Genomic DNA, 12,849 nt, shown 5'->3' with positions numbered 1-12,849 from the left:
TACCAGAGACTGAAGCTACAACTGTCAGAATGAGCTTGAACTGTCCCTTCTTGGGAAGGGAACTGTCATAGTGGAGGAGATACTGAATGCACTGCCAATGCAGAGCTGTGCCTGGGGATTAGCCAACTTGCCCTAATAGCTCAGGGAAATCAGTAATTTTTGAAAAAAACTGATGTTGCTCTATAGTCAAGTACTCCTATATTGCTCAATGACTTACTGAAAGTGAGAAGTAACAAACACCACTAAAACATTGAAATTATTAGTTTATATTGATGTTTCAAGACAGGGATTTCAAGACTACCCACAGAGTAGCGATTGACCTCACTCCAGGTCATGAGTGCAGCTTGAGCCCAAACTCAACTTACAGCTCTGTTAGGACTTGAGTCTACAACAACCAACTTACATCACGTTGAAGGTTGATATTAAAGGAGATTTATTGGGGCTAATACTAAATTCAAACAGCCACAAATTCATTTCCATGTTTACCACACCAACCGTTGACAGATGAAGTCTCAGTGGAAAGTCCGAATTTTCATTTCACCTTGACTTTCTGAAACGTGACTACAGATTTCAATATTTGGCATTTGATCTTCAGAGGGAGATATCATGTTTAAGAACATTCTACCAAATACATTTAAATCGTGACTCAAAACCCAAACAGTTTGGAAGTTTTGAAACATAAAGCTGTTAGTATGAAATTAGCTTTTATTTTTTACCTCAAAATAAATGCACATTTATCATATATTCAAATGAAAACTGAAAAAGGGTAAACTTAAACAAGAGGGAACCTTAACAGAGCAAATATCGCAAACATCCTAAAGTTCCTTCTCCTGCTATTGCCCAGCTCTGTTTGGCTAAAGACACAAGCTTGGTTTTTGTTTGTGGGTGGGTTTTTTTTTTGGTCAGTTTGGTCAACTAAAAGAAACACTTAAAAGCCCCAAAATTAGAAGTGGTACAAAACAAAACCAGGTACTCGTTCTCATCAGAATTCAGGTCCGTGTGTTGCCACACATTTATATAAAACTTTCACTAAGTGTCGTACTAAATAGGATTTAGTAACCTCTTCTGCAGTTTAGCTCTTGATATCTTGGTAAGAGAAGTCAATGCATAAGCATGTCAGAAGTCAACGCTATAGTGTAACTACAGTATAACTCTAACAGGGCTTCTAAATACTGTTCACCAGAGTGATGTCTTATAGTTGAATTTCAATTTCAGCAGGTACTTCAGATTTACCTGAGCAACATCATACACAATATATCTGGGAAAAATGTTAAGGAATAATAATAGTTGTTGATATTAATAACACAGAAAAACCTCAAAACATAGTAAAACTTTACCTCTGAACTTAAGTTACGATACAGATGCTTGTGTAATTAAGCAGTTCTAACAGCTCAAACCACAAATCTTTAAATTTGACTTTTCTTTGAATCTGAAAATGATTTATACAATAGTTAGAAACAAACAACTAACAGTCATATGGAGAATTAACGACGGTGCAGCAGGAATCCTGAATGACAGGCAGGTGAACTGACTTAGATACGGGGCTGTAGCTCTTGAAGATTATTTTTTGTCAGCCAGAGCCACAACACACAACATCTCTCTTGCTATCTCAACAGTGGATTGACGTAGCCTAGATGATATCTGCAGTTACAGACTTGGCATCTACAATTATAATCATAGCTCTGTTGCTACTTTCCAGCACAAAGTCATTAATGTCCTCTTAATCTCCCACCAAAAACCCCAAACTGGAATCAGAGAGAAGAGCTCTACAATGGTTGGCAGTGCTTGCACATTCTATGACCACACTGCACCATTTTTTTTTTTTCAGAAGACAGTCCCAGCTTGCCTATTTGTTTCTCAATGCTTTAGGCCTCAAACTTACCTCTAATCCCAATTTTAGATGAAAAGCATCCCCATTAAACACAGTGTAAAACAAAATGAATGCACATCATCTTACCTCAATTAGCTATTATTAACTGTATTATATTGTATCATCTGACCAAGACAGATGCTGTATTCAAGAAAACTCAAGATAAAAACAGTGCTGCCATGAGTTCTGTTGCCAAGACTGCTTGTAAGAGGAAAACAGCTTACCAAGAGAGAAGACAGTTTCTGCCCAACCCAGAGGTTGTATTAATGAGTCACTTGCTTCACTAGCAGTGAAGAGAATTATCTGGGACCTCAGACATCGCTTATTCTTATGACCTCGTGTGAATGTTGAGCACCCATTCATTTGCGGGCACTTCTGCCTAGAAAGAGGCTTAATGGCTACATCTCATACATTACATCTATGATGGGCATCTGAGCTTTACCTCAACACTTGCAAAAGGTCTGGGGAACACAAGAGAAGCTGTGTGATGATAGACTCCATCGAGCCACAGAGCTGGCTCCCCCACCTCCTCCTGGCCAAGCTGGCCAGCCACAGCACCACGAGGAAGAAACCAGACTGGAGTGATGTGAAACCACAGGCTGCATTCCTCTCCCCTTGTCCTGGCACGTCTCTGGGCAAAGCACTACTGGGCTGTGTTGCCTGGCCACTCCAATGCTTTCACGTATTGAGTCTTGTTGGGACAACAGCTATTTGCTACATGTATTGTTTCCTTTTTCTGCAGAATAATAATTTAAGTGTGAGAACTGTAAAATCAGATGGAGAAGAGACTCTAAATTGTCTGCAAGTACTCCAAAGCAGATCTAAAAGAAACAAAACACAATGTGCCAAACTCCTGACCGATGTTAGCGATCCTGCTCCTGCTAAACTCAGCAACACTCAAACACAGTGTGCAGCCAACATAATAGCAAAGGATACTCATTATACAGAAGACAGGTATCATTAATTCCTGTTGAGATCCCATTCCCTAAGGGAACCTCTACACCACCAAGGGTGGTAGTGGCTGTGGGATCAGGTGCAGTTTTGCCCAAGCCTAGAAAGGGGAAAAACATTAGTTAGAAATCTAGAAGGCAAACACAGACTGTGCACATGAAGAAATGACTCAACCAGCCAAATATTACTTCACATAAATTTTCAAATGCTGACCAAGTGCAAAAGTATCTTAAAAAGAACACAAAGAATACAGTCTGTTTATTCAATTCAGCATCACCACACTTATGGTAGTCATACTCAGCTATATTAAGAGTAGAGAATTTTAGACTTTTGGCTACTAATTGTCTAATCTGTATGATCAAACCTAAACCAGACCAGATTTATAGCTCTCATATCTGAGGTCCATTAATGAAAACATGCACATTGCGGCATTTTCAGAGAAGTATAACAAACCAATTCTTATTCTCTTTAAACTCTTCAATACAAATCTGATCTGACATTCATAATAGTGTGAGTAGTATGTATTGAAAAAGATGCTAAATCACATTTTATTCTATTTTAGGCAACTGATTTTTTAAGCCTCTCAAAATAAATAGTTTAAGAAAAGCCACTCATTACTGAATGTTACTGTTCTCCGCTCTCCCATTTCGGTACAGAAGATAGTCATGATTACCATTTCTTTTGCCTGAATTAGAGAGCTAAGTCTTTTCTCTCATCTTCTTTTTCAGTGCAATATACTGATACTTTTTGCAGATAGAAGTGTAATGAGAACAGCTGTTCTATCTGAACTTTTATTCTTAGCTTTTCCCTTCTCTCCAAGCTTCTAAGGCACTTTGAAGGCTAAACAATTATTCTTCTGATCTACCAAACCTCTCATCTTTCTTCTAAAATACATAGTATTGTTATGATGAAAGCAAGTAAGAAGCTGGAGAACACACCTTACATTTTCTCTTGTGTGATGTCAAATGAAAGTTTCCTCCTGAACTTCAGGCAAGACATTAACTTCAGTCTTAACATTCCAAGCATACTAACTCCCACCTCAAAACACCACATACACATATACAGATGCAACTATAGGGCAACATTATGCAAACCCTTAAAGGAAGTACAGCTATGAAATTACTATAGTTCTCTTTGCTAAGCGGAGAGCCACAATAGTTTGCCATCAATAACAGATTACCAATGACAACTGCTAATGCTTACCTTTCACACTGTGTTTTCCCTTGGGCAATTTTGTTATGTGAGAAGCATTCTTTAGCTCATACCTGGACAGCACAAAGAACACACAATAGCATTTTACATTCATCTTAAACTACCTTGGTGAAAAAAATCACAGTTCTTTCAGGCTTCAGTTTATGGTGAGTCAATATAAAGTTAATTTAGATTCTAGACTTCTAGAACTCAACAGCCTTCCTTCTTTGTCTCAGTTACTGATTTTAATAATATTGGCATTTAGTACAAGATTCTAGACCTGCAACAGTGATTTCCACCCCCCTCCGCCCCACCCCAATAGCTCTCATTTTAAGAAGAAATCCTTTCTACAGGAATGCCACGTGCTCTTTCTTCACACTGAAGAAAAGGCTTGCAATTTTAGCATCACCTTCTGCCATGATATATTAAACATGTTCGGCAAATAGTCTTCATAAGTTACTTACATATTTCCAAGGGCAACTTCTCCCAGTAGTATTAAGCCAATGGGATCAGCTTGAGATGTGTGACAGTAGTTGGCACTCTTGGATACCATGTCTGCAAAATAGATGCCCTTCCCAAACATGTAGCCAGTCTGCAAGCAGCAAAAGAAACAAAAAAAAAAATTGGGACAATAACACAAAGGCAGCATTGAATCCACCTGGCTGGGCTCCCAGGAGAGCAAAGCTGCAACTCAAGCTCTTGCAGACAGCAGTCAGCAACCAACGTTGGACACACAATGTTGCCTGCATGCTGAGAGAAAACATTGAGCCTGCCCCACAGAGAAATTCTCCTATTTAGGTTGTCTCCAACTGTGGCCAACTCTGGGCACGGGGATGGAGGCAGCCAGAGAAGCTGTTTAACGTACCACAGGAGCTTCAGGGGGAGCTATCCGGAGACCCTGTGAGAGGATACCAGCGAAGTTGGTGGTGCGGGAACCATGCCACAGCAGCTGGCGATTATGAAGCTGCTTAAATGGCTTGTATCGCTGACTCTCTCCTTCACGCTCAATCCTGAAGATCTTCAATTCAAAAAGAGATAGGAAGAAAAGAACAACCAAGCAAATAAACCATTACCTTCATGCAACTAATCAGATGGGGAGGAAAAAAAAAAAAAAATCACCTATCTAGTCTGGAATATATACTAATCTGCTAGGAAAATTGATCTGGATGGTTTTTAGTATTTGCAGTTTGCTGTATCATGCTAGCAAAAAAGAGGTAGCATTGATCACACAGTACTTGTTATTGATTACTTCTCTATCTTCCCTTCTGCATTTTCATGAGATCATAGTTTTCTGAAAAATCATTCAGTGGACTAAGGCTCAGTTTTAGAAGATGATTACTCCTCCACCTCCTTTTTGAGGCCAATTAAATTAAAATAAAAACACATGCCCACAGACAGCTCAGTAAGCTTAGACTTATCTCTGTCTAGACTTTTACTATTCTATTAAATAGCAACTGGTCTATCAAACCATCCCTTCAACAAAAGAAACTAGATAAGCTACTCAAAAATAAAAGGAAACCGCAAACAAGTCAGTCAACTTAGAAGAGTCCATCTTCACAAACTTAAACCCCAGTATTGCCCAGCTTACATCCACGACTTTGAGATCATATGCATTGTGAGTAGCAGCATGAGTATTTTTCACATATTGTTTAATAATCTTGGCTTCTTCTGAATCTTTGTCAACAACCTGCAAAGAGGCAAATGAGAGAAGTTTCTTTAGCGTACAAACTAGCAGGCTTCTTATAACGTGATGACATCCACCATATGCTTGCAACTCCCCAGTTTAAGCCTCCTTTATCATTTAGGTGGAAATTTATTCCCAGCTAGAGAAGATGTACAGGTATACAGACAGCACTCAGTCACAGAATGTCTGAGATGGGAAGGCACCTCTGGAAATTGAGATGACTTCCAACTCCCCTGCTCAAAGCAGGGTCAGCTGGAGGAGGTTGCCAAGGGTTGAGTCCATTTCATTTGTTGTACTCTAAACTAACAGGACACCAGCTTGTATTCACAGTCACTCATTTCGTTTTATTTCCTTTACCTTAATATCAGTTCGAAGTTTTTCATAGTTGATGTCAATTGGGTCTTTATCTCCATCTTCATTTCCACCTCTTAGAAGGCTGTAAGCAACCTCAATATCAAGCAAGTTGTCCAACATCTGTACTTTAGCCTGAAGAATTTGAAAAGGTTATTTTACTTGTGCCTTTGACACGTTCAGAATAACTCTGGAATACCCCAAATGATAAAAGCGTATGTGAATCACTGGCCACATACTGCTGTCTTAACAACACAACATTGCCTTTTAAAGAAAAATATATATACTTAAACATCCTAAAATACAGACACATATACACATATATATAAATAAGACTATATTATATAACATATGTATCTTCTAATACCATACATATATAATTATTTGTATATGTATACACACATATATACACATAAACAAAAAGATATTCTGAAGAAAAACAAGCTTAACCTCATGAAAGCATGAGGTTAAAGCAAGTCTTAAAACCTCACAAATTCTCTGTTATATGTCTGATAAGAAGACCTGTTGCCTGCAGACAACACACTGTTTCCATTCAATACCTGAATGTATTCCAAGTTATTTAGGAGAGGTGGTTTCTTCATCCCAAAGTCATGAGGAATCAGAGTGTAGAAGCGGTTGGAGAGGTCCAAGATCTGGGATTCCGAACCACTGTCAGAAACAGCCTAGACAAAACAAGCACCGAAGAAAATTGCTGAGTAAGATTAAGTCTCCATAGCAATAGACACACACAAGAAATTGAGAACTAATACACAGAAGCAGCAATACAAATAGTGTTAAAGCTGAAACTCCCACAGAACTAAAAAGGGCAATTTATTTAATTGTTTTGCATGTAGTAAGTCACAGTACGTGCACAGAAATGCACAGACTTTCTGGTACAAGAAAAATTTAATGGGGATTATGTTTCTGGAAGGCAAAATAAAGGCTTCTGGATACGGAAAGGGTGCATGTCCTTGGCAAGGTACTGGTCCACTCTTAGCAACTGAAGTAAAACCTTATCTGTGCTTTGGCAGGGAGCCCATAACAAAAAGTAGGGTATACTGGTACACTTTTGCAAGCTGTTTAAGGCAATACTATGTAGTGATTGTTGGAATGGTCCAGATCATGATGTGTAAATACAGTAATGTCATCAAGCCAGACCCTTTCCTGTGTGAACATAACCTTTATTCTCATCCTCAGACAGAATTCTCTGGGGTGGAAACACCAGCTCGCTACTAGATCAAAACTCTGGCTTCATTTGCTCAACTGCCATTTATGCCTGGCTCAGCCTGAAGTTTGTGCTACAAAAGTGTGAAAGATACAAGTACTGCCCAAACTGGTATAACAGGGAAGAGAACTAGTTACCTGTGGAAGCCACATCCTCTTCTCCAGCGAGAGCGCACACAGATCTTTATACACACAGCTCAGCATTCACCCCACTCCAACTTCTGAATTCCCCTCTTGCTTTAAAACTCTTTCATGCTCACCTGCTGAACCTCGTTAAGGATGGAGTATGCGCTCTGGATCTGTCGCTTGCTCAGTTTTCCCAATGGCATCTTCTGCAGGTCAATCTGATGAAGATTTAAACGATTAAAAGAGGATTTCACTACACTGAAACTACTGCAGCATTCCCTCTCCAGTTTTTAGGGAACAAATCTCTCCATCCTGGTAGGACTGACCCCATGAAGAATGGAAACATTTCAGACTTGGTATTAATTTTCTGTGGATTGAGAAATGATGTCAGAAGGACAGTGCACACTACTGAGAAGACATCCTATAAACAAAGGAATACTGCAATAGGAAACTAAGCTTGCATGCTAGGGCAACAGAAAAATAAGGTATTAAGCATTGGCTAGAAGTTTAATATTGACCTGGTGTCAAATGCATTCCTCAATCACTTCAGTAACCATAAATTTCAGGCTGACAAAGAAGCAAACTGAATTAAATAGTTCTTGTTCATAAGATCATCTCTGTCTTTAGGTACAACCTAGCACACCTTCTTCCAACATTACCCTACAATTATCAAGGGTCAAACGCAAAGAGGTTTTTAAGGTGCTTTGTATTCATTAATGAAAAACAAATAAAAAAAAAAAGCAACTAAGTTAAAAGCGATGTCTTGGTTGCCTGCATTTAGAATCATAGAATCATTTAGGTCAGAAAAGACCTTTAAGATCATCGAGTCCAACTGTAAACTAACACTGCCAAGTCCACCACTAAACCATGTCCCTAAGTGCCACATCTACACATCTTTTAAATACCTCCAGAGATGGTGATTCCACCACTTCCCTGGGCAGCCTGTTCCAATGCTTGACAACCTTTTCGGTGAAAAAATCTTTCCTAATATCCAAACTAAACCTCTCCAAGCGCAACTTGAGGCCATTTCCTCTTGTCCTATCATTTGTTACTTGGGAGAAGAGACCGATCCCCACCTCACTACAACCTCCTTTCAGGTAGTTGTAGAGAGCGATAAGGTCTCCCCTCAGCCTCCTTTTCTCCAGACTAAACAACCCCAGGTCCCTCAGCTGCTCCTCATAAGACTTGTGCTCTAGACCCTTCACCAGCTTCATTGCCCTTCTCTGGACACGCTTCAGCACCTCAATGTCTGTCTTGTAGTGAGGGGCCCAAAACTGAACACAGTACTCGAGGTGCAGCCTCACCAGGGCCAAGTACCAGGGGATGATCACCTCCCTGCTCCTGCTGGTCACGCGATTTCTGATACAAGCCAGGGTGCCTTTGGCCTTCTTGGCCACCTGGGCACACTGCTGGTTCATATTCAGCCGGCTGTTGACCAACGCCCCCAGGTCTTTTTCTGCTGGGCAGCTTTCCAGCCACTCTTCCCCAAGCCTGTAGCATTGCATGGGGCTGTTGTGACCCAAGTGCAGGACCCAGCAGTTAGCCTTGTTGAACTTTATACAATTGGCTTTGGCCCATCAATCCAGCCTGTCCAGATCCCTCTGTAGAGCCTTCCTTCCCTCAAGCAGATCAACACTCCCACCCAACTTGGTGTTGTCTGCAAACTTACTGAGGCTGCACTCGATCCCCCTGTCCAGATCATTGATAAAGATATTAAACAGAACTGGCCCAAATACTGAGCTTTGGGGAACACCACTTGTGACTGGCTGTCAACTGGATTTAACTCTATTCACCAGAACTCTTTGGCCCCAGCCATCCAGCCAGTTTTTTACTCAGAATGCGCCCATCCAAGCCATGAGCAGCCATTTTCTCCAGGAGAATGCTGTGGGAAATGGTGTCAAAGGCTTTAATAAACTGCAGGCAGACAACATTCACAGCCTTTCCCTCATCCACAAAGTGGGTCACCTTGTCACAGAAGGAGATCAGGTTAGTCAAGCAGGACCTGCCTTTCATAAACACACGCTGACTGGGCCTGATCACCTGGTTGTCCTGTACATGCTGTGTGATGGCACTCAAGATGATCTGCTCCATAGCCCTCCCCAGCACTGAGGTCAGACTGACAGACCTGTAGTTCTACGGATCCTCCCTTCAGCCCTTCTTGTAGATGGGCATCACATTTGCTAACCTCCAGTCAACTGGGACCTCCCTGGTTAGCCAGGACTGCTGATAAATGACTGAAAGTGGCTTGGTGAGCACTTCCATCAGCTCCCTCAGTACCCCTGGGTGGATCCCATCCAGCCCCATAGACTTGTGTGTGTCTAAGTGGCATAGCAGGTCGCTAACCATCTCCCCTTGGATTATGGGGGATTAATTCTGCTCCCTGTCCGTGTCTTCCAGCTCAGGGGGCTGGATACCCAGAGAACAACTGGTCTTACTATTAAAGACTAGGCAAAGAAGGTATTAAGTACCTCAGCCTTTTCCTCATCCTTTGTCACTATGTTTCCCCCTGCATCCAATAAAGGGTGGAGATTCTCCTTAGCCCTCCTTTTGTTGCTAATGTATTTATAGAAACATTTTTTATTGTCTTTTATGGCAGTAGCCAAGTTAAGTTCTAGTTGGGCTTTGGCCCTTCTAATTTTCTCCCTGTGTAACTTCACGACATCCTTGGAATCCTCCTGAGTTGCCTGCCCCTTCTTCCAAAGGTCATAAACTCTCCTTTCCCCCCTCTCCCAAAGTTCCAGCCAAAGCTCTCTGTTCAGCCAGGCAAGTGGTATGCCCTGCTGGCTCGTCTTTCAGCACATGGGGATGGCCTGCTCCTGCACCTTTAAGATTTCCTTCTTGAGGTATGTCCAGTATTTCTGCACTCCTCTGCCCTTCAGGACTGCCTCCCAAGGGACAATGTCAACCAGGCTCCTAAACAGGACAAAGTCTGCCTGCCAGAAGTCCAAGGTAGCAGTTCTGCTGACCCCCTTCACTTCTCCAAGAATCAACAACTCTATCATTTTGTGATCACTATGCTCAAGACAGCCTCCAACCATCGTTATCACCCACAAGTCCTTCTCTGTTCACAAACAAATCCAGCTGGGTGCCTTCCCTTGTTGGCTCCCTCACCAGCTGTGTCAGGAAGGTAACTTCCACGCACTCCAGGAACTTCCTAGAGTTCCCTCTCCACTGTATTGTATTTCCAGCAGACATCTGGTAAGTTGAAGTCCCCCAAGAGAACAAGGAAGCGTTAGTGATTGCGAGACTTCTCCCAGCTGCTTATAGAATATTTTGTCTGCCTCTTCATCCTGGTTGGGTGGCCTAGAACAGACTCCCACCATGACATTGGCCTTGTTGGTCTTCCCCTGATTCTTACCCATAAACGCTCAACCCTATTGTCACCATCGTTAAGCTCTAGACAATCAAAACACTCCCAACATACAGAGCTACCGCATTGCTTCTCCCTCCTTGGCTATTCCTTCTGAAGAGTTTATAGACATCCATTGCAGCACTCCAGTTGAGTGAGTCATCCCACCACGTTTCCATGGTGGTGACTATATCATAGTTTTCCTGCTGCACAATGGCTTCCAGCTCCTCCTGTTTGTTACCCATTCTGGATGAGCTAGTGTAGATGCACTTTCAGATGGGCTATTGATCCCACCACCTTTTTGGGGGGAGAAGCCCTAAATCCTATGTGAACATTCTCAGGCAATTCCGTGGTTTCTAGCACATCAATAACCCTTGCATCTTTGCTGCTGCATGGATCTCCATGCCCTACCTCCACTGAGACAGCAGACCAAAGGACCTTGCTAGCATGCCATCCCTAAGATATTGGTGTGCCACCCCCTGGCTTATCTCTAGTGAGCCTGGTTTTATCCCTTTCCCCCTTCAAACCTAGTTTAAAGCTCTTTCAATGAGCCCTGCTAACTGCTGTGCAAAGATCCTTTTCCCCCTTTGAGACAGGTGTATCCCATCTATTGCCAGCAGGCCTGGTGTCATATAGACCAACCCATGATCACAAACGCCCAAATTCTGCCAGTGACAGCAGGCTCGGAGCCAGGTATTGATCTGCTGGCTCTGTTTTTTCCCTTATCATTCCCTGCAACTGGAAGGACAGAGGAGAACACTACCTGTGCTCCTGAACCCTTAACCAATTCTCCCAAGGCCCTGAAGTCTCTCTTGACTGCCCTTGGATTTCTTGTTGCAACTTCATCACTGCCTACCTGAAAAATCAATAATGGATAATAATCTCAGGGCCATACCAGGGTAGGAAGCTTTCTCTTCACATGTTTAACCCGGGCCCCAGGGAGGCAGCAGACCTCCCTAAGAAGTGGGTTTGGTTTGCATATTTGGCCTTCTGTTCCCTTCAGAAGGGAGTCTCCTATGACAATGACCTGTTTTTTCTTTACGGAAGCAGTTTTGACCCAGGGCATAGGCCAACGTAACCTCAGTGACACCTCCAAGCTAGACGAACCATTGTCCTCATTACTGTTCAGTTCCACTTGCAGAGCCTTGTACCTATCACTCGAGGGCACCTGGGAAGGTGGGGTAGTCACAGAGGAGACGTGCCGGCTACGCCTGGCAGGAACTTATCGCCATTGCCCCCTACCCCTTAAGTCACTGCGTTCAGCCGGGCGGAGAGAGGACAGGGAATCCTCCGTACCATGCATCCTGTCTGCCTGTCGAGCCTGTCTCAGGGAAGGGAGGGTGCAATTCCAGTAGTCTCTCTCTCTCTCGCACTCCCTGATACTCCTCAACCCACTCACCTCCTCCCGGAGCTCTGTCACTAAGCGGAGGAGTTCCTCTCCCTAGGCACACGTCTCACTGCTGCTGGCCACCGCTGGCGTAAGAGCAGGGCACAGCCTGCAGCCTGGCACCGGGATGGCAGCCTGTTCGCACCGGAGCTCTGTCTGAGCAGCTGCCTTGGTCGTGGTGGGTGCAGAGCTTAGAAAGGCCACGGCTTTCTGCCAGGTGGATACCATTGCTTCCTGGTTGAGCTGGCAGGGCTTCAGCAACCCTCCTGCATGCCCCTCTGCCCAAACTGCCGCCCCACACCCTTGATGACGCACCACACCCCGTATGCCCACCGTGGTCGCTGGTCGTCCCTAGGGGCTTCTTTTGTAGGTGTGTGGGAGCTTGCCTGCTATTGCTCCTGGCCCTGCCCAGGTCCCGTCAGCCACTGTGGCGTGAGCTGCAGGCTCCCAATGGCTCTCTCGGCTCCCCCAGTTTGGGAAACCCCCTGTGCACTGCGCAGGAGCACTCTGCTGCGGATCCTGCTGGCACCAGAGCTGCTTGCCTCAGCAACTGATTTAATTTCTATGCTGCTTTTGTTTGTGTATTGATGGATCTTGGGAGTTTTGGATTTGCATTAAATCCTTGCATAGTTAAGGACCATCTGAATGGAAAAACATTCAACAAAAGTCAAGTCCAATGGAGTCTTTCGCAAAGATCATACATACACCCTCTGGAC

The 12,849-nt window shown here is 43.2% G+C and overlaps 1 protein-coding gene across 1 annotated transcript in view; it reads right to left on the bottom strand.

The window, feature by feature from the left end:
- Positions 1-685: 685 nt before the first annotated feature.
- PARP1 (poly(ADP-ribose) polymerase 1) overlaps positions 686-12,849 on the bottom strand; it is a 38,123-nt gene continuing 25,959 nt past the window's right edge. Inside the window, exons 15-23 of the mRNA XM_075042519.1 lie at positions 7,532-7,615; positions 6,608-6,730; positions 6,054-6,182; positions 5,601-5,699; positions 4,878-5,030; positions 4,477-4,604; positions 4,025-4,086; positions 2,807-2,921; positions 686-1,258 (exon numbers count right to left, since the gene is read on the bottom strand). Coding sequence (XP_074898620.1) covers positions 1,177-1,258; positions 2,807-2,921; positions 4,025-4,086; positions 4,477-4,604; positions 4,878-5,030; positions 5,601-5,699; positions 6,054-6,182; positions 6,608-6,730; positions 7,532-7,615 — 975 coding nt within the window. The 3' untranslated portion in view covers positions 686-1,176. The remainder of the gene's footprint in view (positions 1,259-2,806; positions 2,922-4,024; positions 4,087-4,476; positions 4,605-4,877; positions 5,031-5,600; positions 5,700-6,053; positions 6,183-6,607; positions 6,731-7,531; positions 7,616-12,849) is intronic.

The sequence above is a fragment of the Buteo buteo genome, chromosome 12 (genome assembly GCF_964188355.1).
Source record: "Buteo buteo chromosome 12, bButBut1.hap1.1, whole genome shotgun sequence".
NCBI classification, from domain to species: domain Eukaryota; kingdom Metazoa; phylum Chordata; class Aves; order Accipitriformes; family Accipitridae; genus Buteo; species Buteo buteo.
Note: the sequence above shows the minus strand (reverse complement) of the source record. Positions and strands in the feature narration are given on the sequence as shown.